At 38.0% G+C, this 23,214-nt stretch overlaps 1 protein-coding gene across 23 annotated transcripts in view; it reads right to left on the bottom strand.

Moving 5' to 3' along the window:
* The window catches only part of SGIP1 (SH3GL interacting endocytic adaptor 1), a 220,181-nt gene that overhangs the window by 111,433 nt on the left and 85,534 nt on the right, over positions 1–23,214 (bottom strand). For 8 of the 23 annotated variants that reach the window (XM_064372455.1, XM_064372456.1, XM_064372460.1 and 5 more), the window contains 4 exons: positions 13,555–13,618; positions 7,769–7,793; positions 6,690–6,773; positions 991–1,047 (listed from right to left, as the gene is read on the bottom strand). In XM_064372455.1, the coding sequence (XP_064228525.1) occupies positions 991–1,047; positions 6,690–6,773; positions 7,769–7,793; positions 13,555–13,618 (230 nt within the window). Of the gene's footprint in view, positions 1–990; positions 1,048–4,811; positions 4,884–6,689; positions 6,774–7,768; positions 7,794–13,554; positions 13,619–23,214 lie in introns of all 23 variants that reach the window. The other 15 variants (XM_064372457.1, XM_064372471.1, XM_064372472.1 and 12 more) reach the window with 3 other exon arrangements.

Raw genomic sequence — 23,214 nt, 5'->3', positions numbered from 1 at the left:
TCCCCCAAATGTTCAGCCAGTTAGCCTCTATGTATGTGTTAGGCCTTTGCTCAGAGGTCACATCCTCCTTGAGGCCTTTCCTGCCAAAATCAAGTTGACTTGCCTCTATTCTCAAAGCTTCTAAGAAATAGAACCAGGGCTGAAACACCCTGAGTTAATATTAGAAAAACATTTTTTGAACAAATACTACAGGCTAGCAGGTTACTAAAATGTCCTGCAAATAATTAGCTCATTGAATCCTTGCAAAAAAAACACAAGATAACTATTGACTTCTTTTTTGCTACCCAGTAAATAACAATTTGAAGGCCACACACAGCTGATATCTATAGGGGCTAGATCAGGGGTGTCCACAAGAAAAGAAAACCAAACACCACATGTTCTCATTCATAAGTGGGTGTTGAACAATGAAAACACACGGACACAGAGAGGGAAACATCACACACCGGGACCTGGGGGGTGAGGGGCTAGGGAAGGAATAGGAGGGGGTTGGGGGATTGGGGAGGGACAGCTTTAGGAGAAATACCTAATGTAGATGACAGGGCGGTGGATGCAGCAAACCACCACCATGGCACGTGTATACCTATGTAACAAACCTGCATGACCTGCATATGTACTCCAGATCTTAAAGTATAATAGATAAAATTAAAAAAAAAGATCAGGGGTGTCCAATCTTTTGGCTTCCCTGGGCCACACTGGAAGAAGAAGAACTGTCTTGGGTCACACATAAAATATGCTAACATTGACAATAGCAGATTAGCTAAAATAAATAAATAAATAAATAAATAAATAAATAAATAAATTGCAAGAAACTTCATAATATTAGACAAGCTTGGGCTAAATCTTGAACCCAGTCCCATCCTAAACATGCCAGACACTTCCTAATGACATGGAGAGCATTTTACTTATTTCTAAGTCCTCTTATAAGAATGCCTCAACTCATTTTTAAAGTGTAAAATACTTGATAGAGAGAAACAATCTTCTGATACTCACATATCTTTCCCAATCAATTTCTGCGTAAAATCCATTTGGTGCCCCATTGCTTTTCTTCTGTAATAAATTTGAAAATGAATTTAGAAGGAAAATATTTGAATAAAAACAAAGGAACAAAGAACATTGGACTTTTATCTGCATTTAGCAAGAGCTATCAAAATCCAGCACTGGAAAGACATATTAGAGCAGCTTATTAAGGAGCCACAATGGTGTAATGGAATGGTAAGTCTAGCTGCCATAACACTGAAGAAAAGGGCCTACGTACTTATTTCACAAAAGACTGTAGGATACCGAGGTACAGGGATATTAATGATGGACTGTTCAAATTTTATTCAGTTACTGAAGAATTAGCAGCACCTTCATTATAATTTAATCCTCTAAACCTACAGGGGCTATAACCATGTATATCTGTATATTAAATGGAAACATTTTTACTTCCATGCTGCCATTATTATACAATTAGTTCTAACATATCCAAAGAGTACTCATCCAAGTCATTAACTAATCTTTTAGCATTTTTAGCATTGACTCAATTTTTTGTAACTACCCCCTTGATAAAACATAGAGGAAGTCAGCTCCAAATCAGTTCATTCAGCTCCTAGTTATTAAAAATAATCTTTTTTTAAAATGCTTTTTCTTATCAACTTTTTAAAATAGAATTTGAGGATTAATGGTGGATTTTTGTCATCTGTGTGATCTGTGCCTTCATGAGCACACATCATTGCAAGTTGACTGGATGTCCGCTCTACTCTCTTCTGATTATCTTAAAGTTTTCTTTGTCCCTTAGTACAACCATGACACATGGTTACAAGCACTTGAGTAAGGATGTGGCATCACCCAAATAGAAATTGCCAAGATTTTCTATGTCTTGTGAGCAAAGGACAAAAACACAAATCAGGTTGGTAATGGAGGGTCCATCCAACGACATTCTTATATTTAGCACATGGAGCAAGGGCATGTCACTATGCATAGCAGATCTCAGAACAACACACATTAAATGGTGATGCATGAGGCTTGAACACAGGACCTCTAATTTTGCAATCACAAATAAAGGTCACTTGAACTGCAATGTAAACAACTAATACCCAATTTGACAAATAGGTGGAGAAATAAGCTTTTTATCTGTGCACATAGGATCACTAGATAACCCAGAATAACCATCATCATTGAGTAACAGGGAATGTTAACTGGGCATTCTATGGACTAGCAGGGCTTTGGCAAGGGTAAATAGTGCACAAGAAATAGCTAATGTGTTCATCCCCTCTGTCTTCCAATATACTACCACTGCACTCGAATTTACAAATATAAGAACTGGGCCATGCCTCCACAGATCAGCATCCGGGGACATAAGGTCTGTGACCATCTCCCTCTTTGTCCCACTCCTGACATAGATTATTTGTATGCAGACTACATCATTTTAATCTTCCATAGAATTGCCTTTGTTGAATTACTGCTTCAGTGATATTTTTTCTACTTTGAACAAAGGTCTTTGTAAAACCTTTGTTCAAAGGCCATATCAACTCTGCCTATGTATACCTTATGAAGCCACTATTGAAAACTGATCCATTATATAATGTGCCACTTAATGAAAATTCTTCTTTCACTTGAGGATAAACAGGGCTCCCATTTTCTCTTTCTCATGTTTACTTTCTCTTTTAATTCCCTCTTTACCGGTCTGTTTGTTTATGACTTCTTTGCAAAATGCTCCACTCTTTCTTAGAAAGCATATATAATAAATATGTTCAATACAGACATTTGATTTATAATGATAGGAGATCAAAAGAACTAAGTAGCTTCCAGAGAAGTAAACTCATGAATTTTGTGATCTAGGATTTTTACCCAAAACCAGAGATTAGATAAATTACTGAGTTCAACATTTTCAAAGTTCTACAGTTTGTGTCCATGATAATCTCATCTTCATAACTAAAGCCCTTAAAAACCAAGATGGTTTATATGTTCAGCTAAATAGTTTATATATATATATATATTTGTGTGTGTATGTATGTGTGTATATATATAGTGTGCACATATACATATATACATGCACTTATATATACACATATATGTATATATACACGTACACACATATATACATGCGCACACACATACACTCATATAAATATACATATACTATACATATACACACAGATATATATGTGTATTTGTTTTTCTTTCCTTCTTGACAACATATATCTAACATTGTAGAAAAAAAGGTTTCTAAATTTAAAGATCTAGTCAGAGTGAAAATTTCCCAGTTTGCATGAAAACCAAAGGAAGATTGAGATAAAGGGAAAGCAAAACCTGTAGAAACTTTTTCTTCAAACATAGGGACACTTTAAAAACAAATACTAAAAACAAACAACAAATCATAACAGTACATTATTTTTGGCAGATATTCAGTACACACACACACACACACACGCATGGCTTTATTAGAGGAATTTGGTCTCAGTTATGCAAGTGGATTCTTACAAATATCTTTGGTTTCACAAGTGAAAATTAGCAGGTTAAAGCTAGGCCAGAGCCTCGATGGAATTCTTCTGGCCCAAACCCAAGAAAAAAACAATTCTTTGTTGGTTTAACCATTGAGAAAGGTGCAGCTGTAGTACTAGTAATAGTGAAGATAATGACTCTATTGATTTTCAAATGGAAAACTTTGAAGAAGAAGCAAGGAAGAATATCAGTTAAGTGGGGAAACACCACGTAAAAACCAGACTTAATAGGGAAAGACATATCAGTTATTTGCCAAAATGTAAACAATGATTTTTCTCTTGGAATTGTAGTTATATAGATTTTTACCTCTTCCTTTTTTTTGTACTTTTTAAAATTAAAAAATCCTACCTTTAGAATAAGTAACTTTTATAACTTGAATGTGATTATTAAAGATAATTGAGGCTCACAGTGATGCCAATCATGTCTTCAAAGGTATTTTACTTGGTTAGGAGTATTATCTGTTCTTAGATAATATGATGGGCTCAGTAGATAAATATAGTGACAATTATGTTCAATTATACATTCATCAAAGTTCTCAATTTCCATTGGGAATGCCTCTGGTTTTCAAGGTCAGCTCATGGCCAGGTAATGATCCTTGGGTAAAGCGTGTTAAAGATACATGATGTACTGCCTAAATATTATCTTTTCTCCACTGAGGTAGACTTGACTGACTTCGTAAACAATTCTATAGGACAGCACTGCCCAATAGAAATATCTGTGAAGATGGCAATGTTCTACCTGTGTGCTATCCAAGATGGTAGCCACTAGCTGCAAGTGGCTATGGAGTACTCACAGCAACTGAGGAACTGAATTTTAATAACTAGTCACATGTGGCTACCATAATGTACAACACTGCTATAGCTACCACAGAGCTTGGGTTAGGGTCAGCATCCCTGACTAATGTCCTTTGGTTAAATACACTGGTTCCTACAAATCATGCCAAATTCCTGATGTTATTGAAATAGTACTTATCCTAAGAAATGACTACTCAATTTATATGGTGATATTTTTATTATAGCCAAAGACTTCTTTATAGATAGTAGATTCTTTTTAAAGTTTGAATTCCTGTCCTTTATCAGTGAAACAGGAAACACACATCTTTTATGTGTGATTACCCTTTAAAAGTACATTCAGATGTCAGTCCATAAAGTCTATATGGCTAATTTAAAAATTGGCCCCAGATAGTCAAGAAATAATCTGGAAATATCTAAGAGTTTTCTTAAATGGAGCAAATGGAAACTACTGTGTTTTCCAAGTTTTAAACTGGGATTTTACTCACTGTTTTCTACAACCTTTTGGAAATTTTAAACTAAAATCTGTTTCCTTACCGAAACTTTTTTTCCTCCTTCACGCGCACATTCTGCTTTGCTATTGTAGGGTGGTTCGTGTGGGCTGGGCTGCTGGAATTGATTGTTTTCATGTAGAAAAAAGTGGTTAAAAGATCTGCTTGTTCTTCAAGACACATATAAAGAATTACATGGAGTCAGCAAACATACCATAGAAGAAACCATCTCTAGGCCAAATCGTAAGGCCTACCAATCTTGGCAGGGTTCCTTAAGCAAAGAGTGGACTTGGGGGCCCATAATGAGGCTCTATTCAGCAGGCCAGCTTGGTTAGGCCACAAGAAGACGGGAGGAGGAGGAAGATGTATCCCAGACTCTAGGGACCAGGTGGATCTATTTCTCATACAGCCAGCATTTAATTTACACATAGAGAACAGACATGAGGACACACAAGAAGAGACTGAATAAAAATGGTTGTATTTCGAATCTTAAGTAAGAAAAGTTCAGTTTAGCTTCACCATATTTTCCCTTGGGTCAAAGCCTTCCTGCGGGTCGCCAATACACACAGCACACACAGCTGACAGCTCCAAATCTGTGCCCTTTCCTGCACACCTGTTCAGGATGATCAAAACTGACCTTCTCACAGCAAAGGCTACGACCCTGATGCTCCCAGTCTATGGGTGGAAGGAAACTGGAACTGCTTAGAAAAAAGTTAGTTTGCCCTGCACAAATTAGAGTTTGTGTCTGGGTTAGGATGCATTGTCACACACAGCTGCCTGAAGTCTCAGACACCATGACAGACAGCTCTGCCAGTGATGGGTGCATTCAGCCAGTGGGGAGCAAGGCCCACCTTCATGCATGCAGCCCTGCCGCGAAGCCTCTATAGGTTAAACCTCAGAAGCATTGCCACCAGAGATGAGCTTCGTTAGATTTTGAGAAACTGGCATTAAATAAACAACAGTACATTAAAGCTTGTGTTTACCAAGTAGTTTATAAGCACTAGGTAGGTGCACCACCACCTGTAGTTTGTGGAACTACATTAATGAAAACATACATTTCAATACCTGACATTCAAAAGGCAATCATTTGAAAGCTGTATCGGCCAAAGCGGACTGAGTCTATAGAAATAAGGCCTGAAGAAATCTGAGTTTGAAAGAAAATCAGGTTGGTACCTCTAAGAACTGAAAGCAGACAGAAACTCAGATAGCACTGGTTTCCAAAATTCAGTGACCAGGGTAAACTTGGAAAACTTGGAGAACATTTCTAAATGGTAAAACCAGCAGCTGGTAATTTCCCATTACCTATAAAGCCTGTTTCTGAGGAAGTGCATTTATTTTGAACGTAGCCTTTTCCAGAACAGGGCTGTGTTATTTCCTAAGAAATTAAAATTACCTAATTTATCTTTCCTAATAATCATGATCAGTGATATTTATGGCATTTCTAATTAAGTAGCAAAGTGGGCGAAACTGTTAATAAAGAAATTCATATGACTTGGAATGGTGAAGGGCTTGGGGAACTCAGGCATGAAGCCCTGGCCTGGGGGGTGATGCATCCCCAGAATAACTGCTGGGTTCATTAATGCAGCACATACTCATCGTTGCCTGCCATGCGCCAGCTGCTGTACCAGGTGCTGAGGTGCACATTCTACCAGAGATTTAAACTGATGCTGCTCGGAACACAGAGAACAGTAAGGCAGCAAGGGGGCCTTAGAGACAATGAGCAGGGGTTTGGAGAAAGAAAATAAGGACAAGACTGAGAGCGGCAGAGGTAGAAAAGCAAGAAACAGCAATCCAGTCTGGGAGCAGCAAGGATAGAAAGCAGAGTAGCTAACAGAGCTTTGCAAAGGTCAGAATGGATGGGACCAGAGAACCCAGGGAGGGGACCAAGCTGGAAGCAAAGAAGAGACACAGAAGCAGAGAGTACCTGAGACAGAGTTAACGAGAGGGCTCTGAGCCAGAAGCAAGAGGTGAGGAGAAGCTGAGTCTTCTGGGTCTTTTTTTTCCCCTGCTGAATAGAGCCTTGATTATAGTGTTACCCAATGTCTGATCAATTTCAGTCTATTTTCTTAACATTTCATGGTGAGAACCACATGAAAGCAAAAGGCACCCCAAAGCTACGAACCTTGAGTCAAGTGTGGAAGAAAAATTCCTGCAATAGCTGCAATTAACACCCCAGTTTAGGTATAATATTATGAAGGGTGATTTAAAAAATTTTTTAACCATCAGGTTTATTTTAGTTCCCACTCCAATGAGCCTAATGTAAGTCCGTTTTTTTTTTTTCAGTAACAGCTGTTCTTTTGAACCTTCTGAATAGGCATCTGATTTAGATTTGAAGGAAGTCATTTTAGGAGTCGGTGCAGACTCCCATAAGCACAACTTGGGTAAATCTAAGCCCGTGCATCACAGACTTTTTTAAAAAAGCAAGAATTCTGGCGGCCAGCAAGGAGTTAGAGTTAACTGTTAAATCTAAATCCAGTGGACAGATTTTCCTCCTTCAGGCTGTAAATTCAGGCTTAAGTGGTTTTCAAGGCCATCTCCTACTTTTGAATTTAATATAGAAAATGTATCTACAGCACAACTACTAAAGGGGAAAAGCTTCTTTCAATTTTCTTGGATCTCAGCTTCATTACAACTTTGTGGCCTCTGTTGGAAAAAACATTCTCCCATAATGAGCTTTTACATAATTAAATTGGAAATGAAATAACAGTTGATGGGAGCAGCCCCTGCATGAACTGCCTGGCTTGTGACCCACTATCTGGATGACTAGTTTGCCTGCCTGCTCTGGGGCAAATACTTAGGTAAATGCTATAAATAAGTCCAGCTTGACCAAGACTACATTTATGTCCCATGCAATTATTATAGAAAATTACAACAGTGAGAGGTCCAAAAAGTTATTCAAGCTATTTATTTCCCTACAGGAAAAAATAAATGGGGCTTCAAGAAATTTAAACATAGCATATTTTGAAGCACAAACTCAATAAAAATGGTCATTTAAATACTTACAATTCCATCTCTATCTGGTGAACCTCTGTAACAAAAAGAAATTGATAGCTATTATGAAAACGAATCATTCCTGCCTCATAGACTAAAGTTCAACAGTAAGAACCATTAACCACCACACTCCCCTTCCCCGGCATTCCCACCCCAGTAAATCTGGCTAATGAAAACTAAATCAAAACAAATTGATTGAGTGATATTTAAGTGTGGGGTATGTGTATGTGGGAAGGGAATTCTCGTTAAAAACTTGCAGCACAAGTGGGTAGGGTAGTGCGTTGGTCCACTTTTGAGAGGAGAGTTCGTTAAGGAGACTGTCCCAGTCTAGCTGGCTCCATTTAAAACTATCATGAGGCAAATAAACCAATTTACTCTCTCATCTGTGTATTTTTAAGAGATGGGGTCTCACTATGTTGCCTAGGCTGGCGTGCAGTGGCTATTCACAGGCATTATCAAAAGCATACTACAGCCTTGAACTGTTGGGCTCCCGTGAACCTATGCCTCAGCCTCAGGAGCCCAGACCTTGTATCTTTTCTTCTGTGAATGGTCCAGAATTGCCTCCTATATGATAAAACTTCTGTGGTATTTTTTCAACTTTATTTTGAAAATTGTTACTTTCCCCTATATTTCTATGTTTATCTCTCCTTCCGTTATAGAAGAGCAGGAAATGGAGAACAACATTTTGCTGAATGGCTCCCTCTGATGACTAAAGCCCAGGGCAGCTACTCTACGGTGGCACTAAGCTCTCTAAGCCAGTTTAAACAAGGTAATACATAGAAAGAACTTACAATAGTTCCTGACACATAGTATTAAAACTATGAGTTGATTATAATTTCTTTTCTCTTCACTAGGAACACAAAACTGCCACTTGCAGCCGCACTGGACTTTAGAGCAGTGTAGGAGGGGTATTATAGGTATTTTAGGAAACTAGATGAGAGGAGCAGAGGGAGAAACTAGAAGGTAGTCACTATAATTTTATAACTTTCCATTTTAATTCAGTTTTTAAGAGGCTAAAAAAATACAGGGATATGTATTACACTTGGAAAGGGACCTGCGTTATTTGGAAGAAAATCTTAATAAGTGCTTGAGGTGGACTGTGATGTCTTGAGGAGTTTGGCGTTTGGTTGGAACTGTTCTTCAGAAGGTGTGACCAGTTAAGAAAATTATTGCTTAATGTCAGAAAGTCAATCAAAGGAGAAAGAGAGAGAGAGAAAGCAATGCAGAGTTGGTGGGATGCCATCTGGACTCCAAGGTGTGATTCCCCTTCTCTACCAACACCCCTTCAAAATTAGCAGACTATTCTACTTGGATGATAATACACTTGACAGAGTGCACCATTTTTCATAAAGAGTGAGTTCTGTGTCCACACAGATGCACAGGTAAATCAGTGATACAGAGGCAAGAAACAGAGAAGATCCTGATATTGAAAGACCATCGGAATTGACAGAAATCTTGGGACTTTTGAACATTATCTGGAAATTAACCAGTTTGAAAAAATTGTATTTAAAATAGAACGATAGGAAGAGTCTCGGCTGACAAAAGTGCTTGTAATGAACTAAGTGCTTGGTTAGGACCAAGAGAGAAAAATAATGAAGACATGTTCATCACAAAGAGAATAAAGTGGGCTAGTAAATCCAGTGGGTTATCATGGTCATAGTAAGCCCAGGGTAGTAGGAGGCCACTGAGGATGGGTACCAATCCATACTCATCAAAACCAATTCTCTTTTTTATATCTGTATACTGAGTATGTCTTTCTCTTTTTTTTTGAGATAGAGTTTTGCTCTTGTCACCCAGGCTGGAGTGTAATGGTACAATCTTGCCTCACTGCAACCTCTGCCTCCCAGGTTCAAGTGATTTTTCTGCCTCAGTCTCCAAAGTAACTGGGATTACAGGCATGAGCCACTATGCCTAGCTAATTTTGTATTTTTAATAGAGAGGTGGTTTCACCATGTTAGCCAGGCTGGTCTTGAACTCCTGACCTCAGGTGATCCACCTACCTCAGCTTCCCAAAGTGCTGGGATTACAGGCATGAGCCACCGTGCCTGGCCAATATGCTGAGTATTTCTTACTAGGACTTCAACTTACTAGGACTTCAACTTACTAGGACTTAATATCTATATATATGAGTATTTCTTACTAGGACTTCAACCTCTGCTAACAGAGCTGAGAGAGAGGAGATTGCATTAACTTTTGGGTAGGATGTGTTCAGAGTCACTGATCCATGTGGAGATCCTTTGGGAACAGCAAGAAATAGATGCAGCAGAAGCTCAGAGATTGGCCTGGCTGTGGTGTTGCCCACCGTGGATTCAGGTATAAGGTCATCTCAGTAGGGGATCTTAAATGGAAGGCATTGACCTCATGCTGATTGCAGCTGTTGGGATGGTCTTAACAATTTTTAATCAGAGAAACTGTGATTGTACATAGCAGCATTGGAGTCCTATTCTGATTCTTTGTCTTCTCTACTGATGGAAATGTGGCTCATGTGTCCTATGGAGTCAGTGAGCATGGTGGCTAAGGGTACTGGCTCCAGTGCTAGACTACCTGGGATCAACCAATGTAGATTTCTTAGCTGCAGAAACTTGGGCAAGTTACTTCACTTCTTTGTTTCTCAGTTTCCTCATCTGTAAAATAGCCATCATAACAGCATGTATACCACACAGAGCTATTAGAGGATTCAATGAGCTGACGTAAGTGAAGAACCTGAAACAGTACCTAGAATAGAGTAAATGCTTACTATGTTTTCTAGAATAATAATTTTTATGCAATATGACCCAGGACAGGGAGTGAAGAGATTTTAGCAGCCTCAGACACTTGGGCATGTGTTATAATTTCACTTCCTAACCTCCTCTAATGAGGTTTTATATTGTATTTTAAAATGAATTTTTTCTTTTTTCTTGGCAGACTTACTGTATTTGCTGATTTCTATTTTTAAAAGGATCCCTAAAATGCAATAAAATATACATTTAAAAAGCCACTAACGAAGTATTAATATTTTAATTCCAAATACACATACAAAAAAAAAAAAAAAAAAAGAATCATCTACCACGGACTTTTGGCATCTATTTTAAAGTTTCAGTTACCTTTTGTAACTACTGTCTTTTTTTTTTTTTTTTTAACCCTCCTGTCTGTCTGGATTTTAATTCTACCCATTGACATTTTTTCTTTTGGGTGATGAAAGCACAGACATTGGATTTTAGACTAGAATATGGGCTCCAAGTCTTAGTTTCTGGGTAGCCTTCAAAATGTTACTTAACCCCTTTGGCACTGATATCTCATCCTTAAAATTGATGTAATACTACTAACCTTATTGAATTACTGGGAAGACTGAAAAGGTTACTAGTACAACATATGTCCTGCACAGGGCCTGTCACTTAGCACGATCTCTCTCCCTTCCTCTTTCTATCAGCTGCTGTAATGATGATTAAATCAGGAAACTCTGGTCCTAACCCCACTGTGTATCTAAGGAGGTTCAATCAGCTGAAGTTGGTGCTGGTGTCTACTCTAGGAGGTTGCTTAGCAACCCATAGTGAGTCGTAACAGCGCTGTAAACAGTTTGCATCAACAAGACTTCAATGATCGCAAACACAGGCATTTACTAAAGCTGAAGGGACAGCAAATTGCTAGAGCACTTTCCCAACCCGTTTGCATTTATCCTGATTTCTTTTCCAAGAGTGATATGTGATCCAATTAGAGAGTTAATGAAAGCATTAGGGAGTTCATAAAAAGCAAAGGCTTATATTAAACATACTAAACAGCTTGTCCTTTGACCATCACTGATACCGGAACCAGCTCACATCTATTTCGCTACCACGTAAGTAATTTGGGACTCTCAAATGATAAAAAGTTAAGGAAGGATACTTGGGATTCTGTAAACAAATGTCTCGTTAGAGTGCATCAGAGAGCCGTGAGGAATAGCTCAGTTATTTTCATAACTTTAGAAACAGTGATGGAAGAGCAGTGCTTTGGCCATGTGTAAATTAGTTCAGCCTGCCCTGGAGAGGTTGTTCAACCTCTTTTCTCTCTCAAGAGAGTTTTTTCCTTTCTAACTTTCCTCACATGCCAGAAATCTCTAGTGCAGTTAGTTACAGACATCGTCTTCATTCAGAAATGGATTTGGTTTCTGTTAAAGATGTTCGTTCTCCTGAGATCTATCGAGTAGCGTCCCCCACAACACCTGGTACATTGCAGGTGGTCACTATACGAGCCTATAATGCCTTCCCTTATACAACTCGTGTAGCGTCTGGCCCTTTAGGGAAATTAGATTCCATCTGTGTAAATTTTTTTGTTGTTGTTTACAGGGATGGAAACTGAGGCCCAGCAAAGCAAAGGGTAATTCCCAAAGCCATGGAGTTCTGGCAGTGCTGGGACTACAGCCCGACCTCCTCAGCTAGTGAAGGCACTATCGTATAGTCTGGGTGGCAAATGTTTAGAAAATGGCAAACTTCTTAAGAAACCATGTAAATTGTATAATCCTCAGAAAAATATTCCTAACTTAATTATTGAGAAAAATTTGCAGGACAACAGTAATTTCCATGAAATTCCAGCAAATGTAATTTCCGTGAAATAAATAGATTCAAAAGAAAATGCACAAAGAAAATATAAGAACTTAATATTTGGCATCTAGACAAAAATAACTTTGTCCCCCCAATCCTTTACACTCTTTCGCTTAAAAACTTTCAAGGTTTCAAGGTGGCCTGCTGCCTGTAGAAGTAGCCCACACACCTCAGCCTGCTACTTAAGGCCCTTCCTATCTGGTACTGGTCTCCTTTCCAGCCTTGCGTTTCATTGTCACCCTTACCTCTAACCCCCAAGTAGACAAACTGCCCATTTGTCTTGTCGGTATATGCCTAGTGGACTTTTCTACTTTTTTGCTTTTGTTGTTCCCTTTGCATGAAATATACATCCTCATCTTCTTGAAGGCCGAGCTCAAGTCTCCTCCCTCCCTGAAGTGTCACTGATCATCAGTCCAAATACGAGCTTTTCCACCCTCAAATTCCCATGAAATCCCATCTTAGTTGCTTGCAAGGAACTTACCACATATTAATTTGTATCAGTAATAAGAGAAGTACCAGCAGCTGCCATTTGCTGAGCATTTACTAAGTATTAGATACCATATTAGGCATTTCAAATATGTTACCACATTAGTTGTATAAATAATACTTTAATTTGTGTAGTAGATAGACATTTTCAGGGTCTATCAGTGTCTGCGGGCAATTAATTCCCTTGACTATGATCATTTAAACATGTAAAAGCATCCCCACAGTTGTTTCTGGCGTTTGTTTCTTTTTCACTGCCAAATAGTCAATCATTCCTGAATTCTGTTGATTTACAATTCAGCTTGTACAAAATCTTGGCATCTCAGGTAAGAGCTTTGAGATGTTCTCTAGTCTACATTTCTGTTTCTGGCTGGGTCTAATCTATCCAAACAGGTGTTGTGTTGTTTCTTTAGTTCAGATCGTAGGGTCAACCCTATATGTGGAAATGCATTCTTCTTATCCTTCACAAAAGTAACAGTCACATTTTCTGCCTCCTGAAACTGCTGGGAAGTATGATGATCCAAAGGAAAAAAAAGAAAGAAAGAAACATGATAAAAAACTGAACACTTGAAAAATTTTTACCATTTTAGCATAAATCTAAAAACTGTTTATATTGAATAATTACAATTTACTCAAAAATGGAGAAAGCAAATAGTACACAATATCGGAGAAAACTGTGCGACAATCTTATATGGACTGTGACAAAGCATCTTTTATGCAAATAGCTTCTTTGAGGTGGCAGACTCCTAAAGTACTTACGTAGAATCAGTGTCCTTTTCTTTCTTCCGTATTCCAAAGGCCTTCCTTGTACGTTTTTTCAATCCTGTGGGAAAACAGCAAACGGTCAAAAACTCAGCAACATTCAAGTGAACGTATTTTGAAAGTTGTAATACACCATTTAGACTTTAATGTTCAAAAAGCAATGACGTTTCTTAAGTTCTATGTATAGCTATGTGTGTTTGCATGTGCATAGGATTCATTATTACATTTTTCAATAGATATTTATCAAGGACTTCACGCTATAAATTCTTAGCATATAAGCAACATAAGGATGCATGGGTACAGAAAAGATTGCAAGTTTTTCTTAGACTACTGTTATTCATCACCCAAACTGGGGTTCTGCCAAGAAGCCAAATCACAGATCTAGAAGAATAGCCATTTTCAGTTTAGACATATTCTTTGGACTGAGATAATGCCAAGATACAGATCATGTGACCCATACCAAGAGAATTGCACAGATATAACACATCTTTGTGTCCCTTAGTCCCATCTTATCTTTTACTACTTCCTCCAATCTGTGTCTGCACTGAATTATTAACCATACTCTGAACACACCCCAACATTTGCACTCCAGTATCTCTTTCTCTCTTGTGTGGTCCTTTCTTGTGGTTGAAATGCTTCCCCTATTTTGTGGACATTTAGAATTTCAACTCATTCCTTAAGGCCCAGGCTAAATGTCATTCTGTCTGTAGGGCCTCTCAAACCTAGAGGCATAAGACACTGACTATTCTGTGCTCCCCTCAAAATGTTGCTCTTATATGTATTATGATATATCACCTATACAGGTACCACCTATTCGTTCCTATGTCAATTCCCCCAGTAGGCTGAGATCCTTTCTTGAACAAAGGCCAAGGCTCCCTCATTTATAAGTCTGGATAATATTTGTGATTTAAAATATCTTCCCAGAAGCACCATTCAAGCAGCACTGACTAAGAAAGCCCTCTTCTTCCATCCTGACAAGCCAAGCCCAGTCTTGCTTCTTCTGTACTTATCCTGTCAAGGCTGTTTGGGTTTCCCATCCCCCACATGTTCCATAGTTACAGACATGGCTTGTGCTTCTGTTAGTATTATTCAAATATACTAAATGCTTATATATTCAAAGCTTAGACTTGTTATTGGTGGTTTGGAAAGTCTTTTTGAGAAAATGGATCTAAGAGTCACTGGTATTTCAGATTTGTTTGGCATTACCAGGTGGAACAAAGGGAAAAACAATGACAGAATCAGTGAGTTGATGATACGTTCTTCCAAAACATGTGAGTCAGCCCAAACCACTCAGATGATCTGAGTCATTCATTATCTGCCTCTTAGGATACTACTGAAATACAGTCTTCAAAATGTCTTTGTTCTGTCTAATTTTGCATTTTAATAGTCACCCATTTAAGACATTTCTTTAAAATGTCAATTTTTTAAAAAAACTTCTCCCACATAAAACTACCCACCCATAATATTTAGAAACACCTTCTCCCCTTTCATTTTTAATTTTGTTTATTAAAAACTTCTTTCTTACCTCTAATTGTCTTATTCTGTTGTAAGGACAAAGTATCATAGTTATATAATCATCAGTCTCTCCCTATAATTTTCCATGGGTTTCATGTCTCCTAATTGGCTTCTTTCTGCTTCTTAGTTAGCTTTGAGTTCACAATGAATGCCATACTCAGCAACCACTACTGTTTTTTACAGGACTATAAAACCAATGCTATCATCATCCCATGTTTTCAAGTGCTTTATTTCCTGTAACTTGACCTATGAAATAAGAGATAGCATGCCTTACCAAATATATCAGAAAATACCCACACATTCCAATACTCTTTGTATTAAATTGGTAACAGAATAGGCAATAGTAGTTTTCCATAGACCCTGTCCTGGTTTTGACCACCAAGTTTGGACAATAGCCAACATGAACTAGGTCATGAACATCATGAGTTGTCCACTTTCCAGTGAAAAATGCACTGAATCAGGAGCCAGGAGGCAGAGTCCATTCCTAGCATCAGTTCTAATTGTGTAGCTTAATACAAGCTACATTCTCTTTATGTTTCAACTTCTCAGACTATAACAGATCAGCCAAAGATAAGAGATGAAAGAATTTGCACACCTTCACAAAATGCCATGCCAATATCTGTAGTATCACTGTGGTATCTTTTCTTTCACTGGAAATCATGTTTTGAACACATGAAATACACTTATACATGGAATATGAATAGGAATACACCAAACGTGAAATTCTAGAAAAAAATCCCCTAATCAAATTGTTGAATAAGAAAAAAAATGTTGGGCTGGGCTCAGTGGCTCATGCTTGTAATCCCAGCACTTTGGGAGGCTGAGGCAGGTGGATCACTTGAGGTCAGAAGTTCAAGACCAGCCTGGCCAATATGGTGAAAATCTATCTGTACTAAAAATACAAAAATTTAGCCAGGCATGGTGGCCCATGCTTGTAGTCTCTGCTATTTGGGAGGCTGAGGTGGAAGAATCACTTGGTTGTAGTGAGCCAAGATGGTGCCATTGCACTCCAGCTTGGGTGACAGGGTGAGACTTCATCTCAAAAAAAAAAAAAAAATGTTAAGAACATTTTACTTCTTCGAAAGTGAAAAGGTTTAAGAAGTGTACAAAAAATGTGAAGAAAACTGAAAGACTAAAGCAAATGAATTTATGAAAGTAAGTTATTCATATCTTAATGAATCTTTCAGATGATCCAAGGAGAAAGCAATCACACCAACTGCGTTAAAAGAGAGTAAAGACAGGTGTGCTCATGTCTTTTGAGAATTTATCAAAAAATATTGAAACTCTTCAATAGACAGCAACAATAGTCAAGGATCTTATAGGAACAACAAATTTAAGACACTATGTTCAATAATCTGGTAAGTTTTAAAAACACTGTATCCAGTGATTTTCCACTTCAGGTAGTTATGATTATAGTATAATTTCATCTGGAGTGGAGGATAAATCTTTCATCAACTATTTTTTACCAAAAATGGGAGAGCAAAAACTAAGTGTCCTTTAAGAAATGTGGTGACTCTTCTCTTGCCAATATCAAAACAAAGACATCTAAAGGGAAATAATTTTACTGTCTTGATAATCTGGGGTTACAATGGTTCCCTCCCAAGCTATGGAATTGAGAACACTTTCCTATGTGGATCTAAAACTACCATCACACATAATCGTCAGATTCACCAGGGTTGAAATGAAGAAAAAAATGCTAAAGGCAACCAGAGGGAAAGGTCAGTTACCCACAAAGGAAAGCCCATCAGACTCACAGCAGATCTCTCGGCAGAAACCCTACAAGCCAGAAGAGAGTGGGGGCCGATATTCAACATCCTAAAATAAAAGAATTTTCAACTTGGAATTTCATATCCAGCCAAAGTAAGCTTCATAAGCGAAGGAGAAGTAAAATCCTTTATGGACAAGTAACTGCTAAGAGATTTCATTACCACCAGGCCTGCCCTACAAGAGCCCATGAAGGAAGCACTAAACATGGAAAGGAACAACCAGTACCAGCCACTGCAAAAACATACCAAACTGTAAAGACCATTGACACTATGAAGAAACTGCATCAACTAACGGGCAAAACAACCAGCTAGCATCAAAATGGCAGGATCAAATTCACACATAAAAATATTAATCTTAAATGTAAATGGGCTAAATGCCCCAATCAAAAGACACAGGCTGGCAAATTGGATGAAAAGTCAAGCTCCATCGATGTGCTGTATTCAGGAAACCCATTTCACATGCAAAGACACACATAGGCTCAAAATAAAGGGATGGAGGAAGATTTACCAAGCAAATGGAGAGAAAAAAAAAAAAAAGCAAGTGTTGCTTTTTTTTATCCTAGTCTCTGATAAAACAGACTTTAAACCAACAAAGATCAAAAGAGACAAAGAAGGGCATTACATAATGGTAAAGGAATTAATGCAACAAGAAGAGCTAACTATCCTAAGTATATATGCACCCAATACAGGAGCACCCAGATACATAAAGCGATTTCTTAATGACCTACAAAGAGACTTAGACTTCGGCACAATAATAGTGGGAGACTTCAACACCCCACTGTCAATACTAGACAGGTCAACGAGACAGAAAATTAACAAGGATATCCAGGACTTGAACTCAGATCTGGACCAAGTGGACCTAATAGACATCTACAGAACTCTCCACCCCAAATCCACAGAATATACATTTTTCTCAGCACCACATCACACTTATTCTAAAATTGACCACATATTTGGAAGTAAAACACTTCTCAGCAAATGCAAAAGAACAGAAATCATAACAACCAGTCTCTCAGACCACGGTGCAATCAAATTAGAACTCAGGATTAAGAAACTCACTCAAAACCACAGAACTACATGGAAACTAAACAACCTGCTTCTGAATGGCTACTGGATAAATAATGAAATGAAGGCAGAAATAAAGATCTTCTTCAAAACCTATGAGAATGAAGACACAATATACCAGAATTTCTGGGACACATTTAAAGCACTGTCTAGAGGGAAATTTATAGCACTAAATACCCACAAGAGAAGTGAGGAAAGATATAAAATTGACACCCTAACGTCATGATTAAAAGAATTAGAGGAGCAAGATCAAACAAATTCAAAAGCTAGCGGAAGGTGAAAATAACTAAGATCAAACAGAACTGAAGGAGAGAGAGAGACCCAAGAAACCCTTCAAAAAAATCAATAAATCCAGGAGCTCGTTCTTTGAAAAGATCAACAAAATAGATAGACTGCTAGCCAGACTAATAAAAAAGAAAAGAGAGAAGATTCAAATAGATGCAGTAAAAAATGATAAAGGGGATATCTCTACTGATCCCACAGAAATACAAACTACTGTCAGAGATTACTGCAAACACGTCTATGCAGATAAATTAGTAATTCTAGAAGAAATGGATAAATTCCTGGACACTTACACCTTCCCAAGACTAAACCAGGAAGAAATTGAATTCCTGAATAGAGCAATAACAAGGTCTGAAGTTGAGGCAGCAATTAATAGCCTACCAAACAAAAAAAGTCCAGGACAAGACAGGTTCACAGCCGAATTCTACCAGAGGTACAAAGAGGAGCTGGTATCATTTCTTCTGAAGCTATTCCAAACAATACAAAAAGAGGGAATCCTCTGTAACTCATTTTATGAGATCAACATCATCCTGATACCAAAACTTGGCAGAGACGCAACTAAAAAACAAAATTTCAGGCCAATATCCATGACGAACATAGATGCAAAAATCTTCAATAAAGTACTGGCAAACTAAATGCAACAGCACATCAAAACTTATCCATCATGATCAAGTTGGCTTCATTCCAGGGATCCAAGGCTGGTTCAATATCTGCAAACCTATAAACATAATCCACCACATAAACAGAACCAATGACAAAAACCACATGATTATCTCAATAGATGCAGAGAAGGAGGCCTTTGACAAAATTCAATAGTCCTTTATGCTAAAAACTCTCAATAAACTGGGTATTGATGGATCATATCTCAAAATAATAAGAACTATTTATGACAAACCCACAGCTAATATCATACTGAATAGGCAAAAACTGGAAGCATTCCCTTTGAAAACTGGCACAAGACAAGAATGCCCTCTCTCACCATTCCTATTCAACATAGTATTGGAAGTTCTGGCTAGGGGCATCTGGCAAGAGAAAGAAATAAATGGTATTCAATTTGGAAGAGAGGACCTCAAATTGTCCCTGTTTGCAGATGACATGATTGCATATTTAGAAAACCCCATCATCTCAGCCCAAAATCTCCTTAAGCTGATAAGCAACTTCAGCAAAGTCTCAGGATACAAAATCAATGTGCAAAAATTGCAAGCATTCCTATACACCAATAGTAAACAAACAGAGAGCCAAATCATGAGTGAACTCCCATTCACAATTGCTACAAAGAGAATAAAACACCTAGGAATACACCTAACAAGGGATGTGAAGGACCTCTTCAAGGAGAACTACAAACCACTTCTCAAGGAAATAAGAGAGGGCACAAACAGATGGAAAAACATTCCATGCTTATGGTTAGGAAGAATCAATATCATGAAAATGGCCATACTGCCCAAAGTAATTTATAGATTCAAAGCTATCCCCATGAAGCTACCAATGACCTTCTTCACAGAATTGGAAAAACCACCTTAAACTTCATATGGAACCAAAAAAAGAGCCCACATAGCCAAGACAATCCTAAGCAAACAAAAACAAAAAAACAAAAACAAAGCTGGAGGCATCTCACTACCTGTCTTAAAACTATATTACAAGGCTATTGTAATCAAAACAACTGGTACTGGTACCAAAATAGAGGTGTAGACCAATGGAACAGAATAGAGGCCTCAGAAAGAACGCCACACAACTACAACCATCTGATCTTTGACAAACCTGACAAAAACAAGCAGTGGGGAAAGGATTCCCTATTTAATAAATGGTGTTGGGAAAGCTGGCTAGCCGTATACAGAAAACTGAAACTGGATCCCTTCTGTATACCTTATACAAAAATTAACTCTAGATGGATTAAAGATTTAAACAGGAGGCCTAACACCATAAAAACTCTAGAAAGAAACCTAGGCAGTACCATTCAGGACATAGGCATGGGCAAGGACTTCATGACTAAAACACCAAAAGCAATGGCAACAAAAGCCAAAATAGACAAATGGGACCTAATTAAACTTAAGAGCTTCTGCACAGCAAAAGAAACTATGAATAGAGTGAACTGGCAACAACAGAATGGGAAAAAATTTTTGCAATCTACCCATCTGACAAAGGGCTAATATCCAGAATCTACAGAGAACTTAAACAAATTTACAAGAAAAAAACAAACCCCATCAAAAAGTGGACAAAGGATATGAACAGACACTTTCCTAAGAAGACATTTATGCAGCCAACAAACATATGAAAAAATGCTCCTCATCACTGGTCATTAGAGAAATGCAAACCAAAACCACATTGAGATAACATCTCACACCAGTTAGAATGGTGATCATTAAAAAATTAGGAGACAACAGAAGCTGGAGAGGATGTGGAGAAATAGGAACACTTTTACACTGTTGGTGGGAGTGTAAATTAATTTAACCATTGTGGAAGCCAGTGTGGCAATTCCTCAAGGATCTAGAAATAGAAATATCATTTGACCCAGCAATCCCACTACTGGGTATATACCCAAAGGATTATAAATCATTCTATTATAAAGACACAAGTACACGTATGTTTATTGTGGCACTGTTCACAATAGCAAAGGCTTGGATCCAACCCAAATGGCCATCAGTGATAGACTGGATAAAGAAAATGTGGCACATATACACCATGGAATACTATAAAGCCATAAAAAAGGATGAGTTTGTGTCCTTTGCAGGGACATGGATGAAACTGGAAACCATCATCCTCAGCAAACTGACAGAAGAACAGAAAACCAAACACCATATGTTCTCACTCATAAGTGGGTGTTAAACAATGAGAACACCTGGTCACAGTGAGGGGAAAATCACATACTGGAGCCTTGAGGGTGGGGCGCTAGGGGAGGAATAGCAGGGGGTTGGGGGATTGGGGAGAGAAAGCATTAGGAGAAACACCTAATGTAGATGACGGGGCGAGGGATGCAGCAAACAAACATGGCACATGTATACCTATGTAACAAACCTGCACGATCTGTACATGTACCCCAGAACTTAAAGTACAATAAATAAATTTAAAATAAAATAAAATAAAATAAAATCCAACTGCCGTCATTCATCAGCCACACTGGGAGTCTGGCCTGTGCCTCTAACGTATCCACTGAATTCAGATTCCTTTAGCTTCTTTCGGTGTGGGAAACAACCACACACCAAAAAGATTAAATATAGAGGGATTTTTAAGAGGTTGAAAACTTATTTCAGACTAGGCAGCCTGGTTATAATGTTACCAGATAAATACCATCAATATCTTACCAGATAAGATAAATAAAGCAACAGAGGTAGAAGTTGAGGATAGTGATAATGTCAAAAGATAGAGTGGGAAGGTGTTTTGTCATTGTAATACTACCAGTTACATTGCTGAGGTCCTATCTACTGCTCAGGCAGTGGCTGCATGTGTTGCCTCATTTAAATCTCTTACGAACTTTGTGAAAAAGTAGGTGGTATTTTTTCCTAAAGTAGTGAGCCTCAGAGTTTGCCTAAGTTAGGTTTTATTATCTTCATCCCCGGTGAGGAAACTGGAGGCTACTCTTACTCCAGTAATCCCCAGAACGTTGGGGTTCTTCGTCCTAGGTATTTCTATATCCTTTTCTGAGGGTGATTTCATCCACTCACATGGTTTCATTCATCATATGTATGCAGATAAATCCTGGATTTACACGTGAGGCCCAGCACAATCTCATGAGCTTCCGAATATAGAGTACTTCTCATACTCAGACTCCTACAGTGACATCAGATTTCTTCAAAAGCCTTCAGACTCTACTTATAATATGTATGTAATAAAAGCTGTAAAGATATGCCCAATAATTTAGTTTCTAATTATTTTCTGAATAAAATTCATTTTAAAATGAAATAATTCTCCATCAACAGATAAATGGATAAGCAAATTGCGGCCTAGCTATATGATGGAATACTATTCAGCCATAAGAAGGAATAAAGTACTGATATAGGCTACAATGTGAATGAACCTTGAAAATACTATGCTAAATGAAGGGAGCCAAGTGCAAAGAGCCACATATTGGGTGATTTCATTTGTATGAAATTTCCAGACTAGGCTAATTCATTAATACAGAAAGCAGATTGGAGGTTGAGAGAGGCTGAGTGGAGGGAGAAAGGGGAGCGGCTGCTCAATGGGTACAGGATTTCCTTTTGTGGTGATATAAAGTTCTGGAACTTGATTGGTGGTTATGGTTGCATGACACTGAGAATGTACTAAATGCCACTGAGTTTTACACTCAAAAATGGCCAAAATGGGAAATTTTATCTTGGATGTGTTTTACCATGATACAAAAGAAATGGAATAGTTCCAGCTAGATTATTCTGTGACAAGGGGGGACAAGGATGGGAACAGTGGGAAAGAAAAGAAAGAAACAAGGCAGATTTGCTTGAAAGTTTGTGGCACACGTTATTGATTTTGTTTTGTTTTCGCCAAAGTTGTCAAATATTTAGTAAAGAAATCAATACAGTCACAAATTCCTGTTCATAGTGACCTTCACTATCAAGAAAGTAATATTTCCATGAGAATTTACAACAGGACATCCAGCTTTTCTCGCTCATGTATCAGATATTTGCAAAAAGCTTTTCATAAGCAAATGCATTTTGTCATGATGCTCGCTTCTTTGATCTGTTCTCCTAAAATCACAACGTTATATAAATCCTACTAGATGGTGAACTCCATGAAGTCAGCAGCTCCATCTATGTGGGCATCTTGTTTATTTTCACCTCCCCATGTCTCATGAATAGAATATTCTTTAAAATCACTGGCTCAACTGTATAAAAGAGAGGCAATATTTCTCAATCCCCTTTTCAAACTGCAAATAAAGCCCCACTGCAAGCTTATAAAGGCAGTTTGCTGGGGCAAAACCTCAATTTTAAAATCCTATAGAAAGGATGAATACTGTTTCATGAAACTCTTGGCCAAATTGGCTGATGATGAAAATACATTTCTTATGTGATATGGTTTGGCTGTATATCCCCACTCAAAT

The sequence above is a fragment of the Aotus nancymaae genome, unplaced genomic scaffold (genome assembly GCF_030222135.1).
Source record: "Aotus nancymaae isolate 86718 unplaced genomic scaffold, 86718_ANA_hifiasm-v0.15.2.pri h1tg000007l, whole genome shotgun sequence".
NCBI lineage: Eukaryota > Metazoa > Chordata > Mammalia > Primates > Aotidae > Aotus > Aotus nancymaae.
The sequence above is the reverse complement of the archived record's forward strand: the minus strand, read 5'-3'. Positions and strand labels throughout refer to the sequence as shown.